This window comes from Ochotona curzoniae, unplaced genomic scaffold (assembly GCF_017591425.1).
Source record: "Ochotona curzoniae isolate NIBS_2020 unplaced genomic scaffold, NIBS_Ocur_1.0 scaffold_1852, whole genome shotgun sequence".
NCBI lineage: Eukaryota > Metazoa > Chordata > Mammalia > Lagomorpha > Ochotonidae > Ochotona > Ochotona curzoniae.
In genome coordinates, this window is record NW_024467087.1 from 11433467 (window position 1) to 11434712 (window position 1246).

The following is a 1246-nucleotide window of genomic DNA, read 5'->3' on the forward strand; positions in this document are numbered from 1 at the left end:
CACCTGAATTTCTTCCTCCAGGTTGTCCAGCTTGGTCGCTGTGTGGCAACAGGTCGGCGGGGCCTCCGGTGATGTGGAGCCCGAAGCATCTGGGCCTTCGAATTTCTTTGCCATCCGTGGACGGTGACCGCGCGCCCCAGCCGCGGGGATCCCGAGTCCGGGGGTCCTGGGCCGCCCAGCCTGCGTCCTGGGCCGTTCCCCTGCGACTCCGCCAGGCTTCCTGCGGCGGCCCGGGGCGGGACGGGCGCTCACTCGATCCGCACCTGCAGGCGGACGTTGAGCATCACCGAGGCCACGACGTAGAAGTAGGGGAAGTTCACACGCAGCCGCCAGGCCAGGTCGAAGAAGGTGAGCAGCGTGCGCGTGAGCCCCTTGCAGAAGGCGCTGTAGGAGCCGCGGGCCCCGGCCGAGCGCCACAGCCGCAGCGCCAAGCCAGACAGGGCCGCCGCCGCCACCGACTGCACAGCCGCCGACGTCGCCATGGGTCCGTGCCGCCCCTCGTCCCCACCCACTGACCGTCCGCCCGGCAGGAGCCCGGACCCCAGAGGGCGGCCGCTAGGGTCGCCTCCGACACCCGTGCGGGCGCCGGGAGGACCGGGCGCACCGCCCTCCCCGGGCTCCACCTCCTCCCGGGCCCCGCCTCCTCCTCCCCGGGCCCCGCCTGCCATGGGCCCCGCCTCCTCCAACCCGGGCCCCGCCCCCTCCTCCCGGGCCCCGCCTCTTCCCCAGGCCCCGCCTCCTCCAACCCGGGCCCCGCCCCCTCCTCCCGGGCCCCGCCTCTTCCCCAGGCCCCGCCTCCTCCAACCCGGGCCCCGCCTCCTCCTCCCCGGGCTCCACCTCTTCCACAGGCTCCTCCTCCCTGGACTAGCCACCCTCAGCACTCCGCCCACCCCACGCCCTGCTCACATTGCCCCGTCCTGTTTGTTCGGTTTGTTCCACCTGTTGGACCCTCCCTGAACACACGGCCCCGCCTGTTGGACCCTCCCTGAACACATGGCCCCGCCTGTTGGACCCTCCCTGAACACATGGCCCTGCCTGTTGGACCCTCCCTGAACAGACGGCCCTGCCTGTTGGACCCTCCCTGAACACATGGCCCCGCCCCTCTCACACAGTCCCTTCCGGTTTGTTGGGTCCGCCCATTGGGCCCTCCCTTCCCCACAGCCCCGCCCCACTCACACGGCCCCGCCCATCTCCCCGCCCCACTCACACAGCCCCGCCCATCTCCCCGCCGCACTCACACAGCCCC

At 72.5% G+C, this 1246-nt stretch overlaps 1 protein-coding gene across 1 annotated transcript; it reads right to left on the reverse strand.

Moving 5' to 3' along the window:
* Positions 1–225: 225 nt before the first annotated feature.
* On the reverse strand, positions 226–482 carry SMIM10 (small integral membrane protein 10). The gene has a single exon (XM_041000031.1). The coding sequence runs from the start codon at positions 480–482 to the stop codon at positions 249–251; it is 234 nt and encodes a 77-aa protein (XP_040855965.1). The 3' UTR covers positions 226–248.
* Positions 483–1246: the final 764 nt, after the last annotated feature.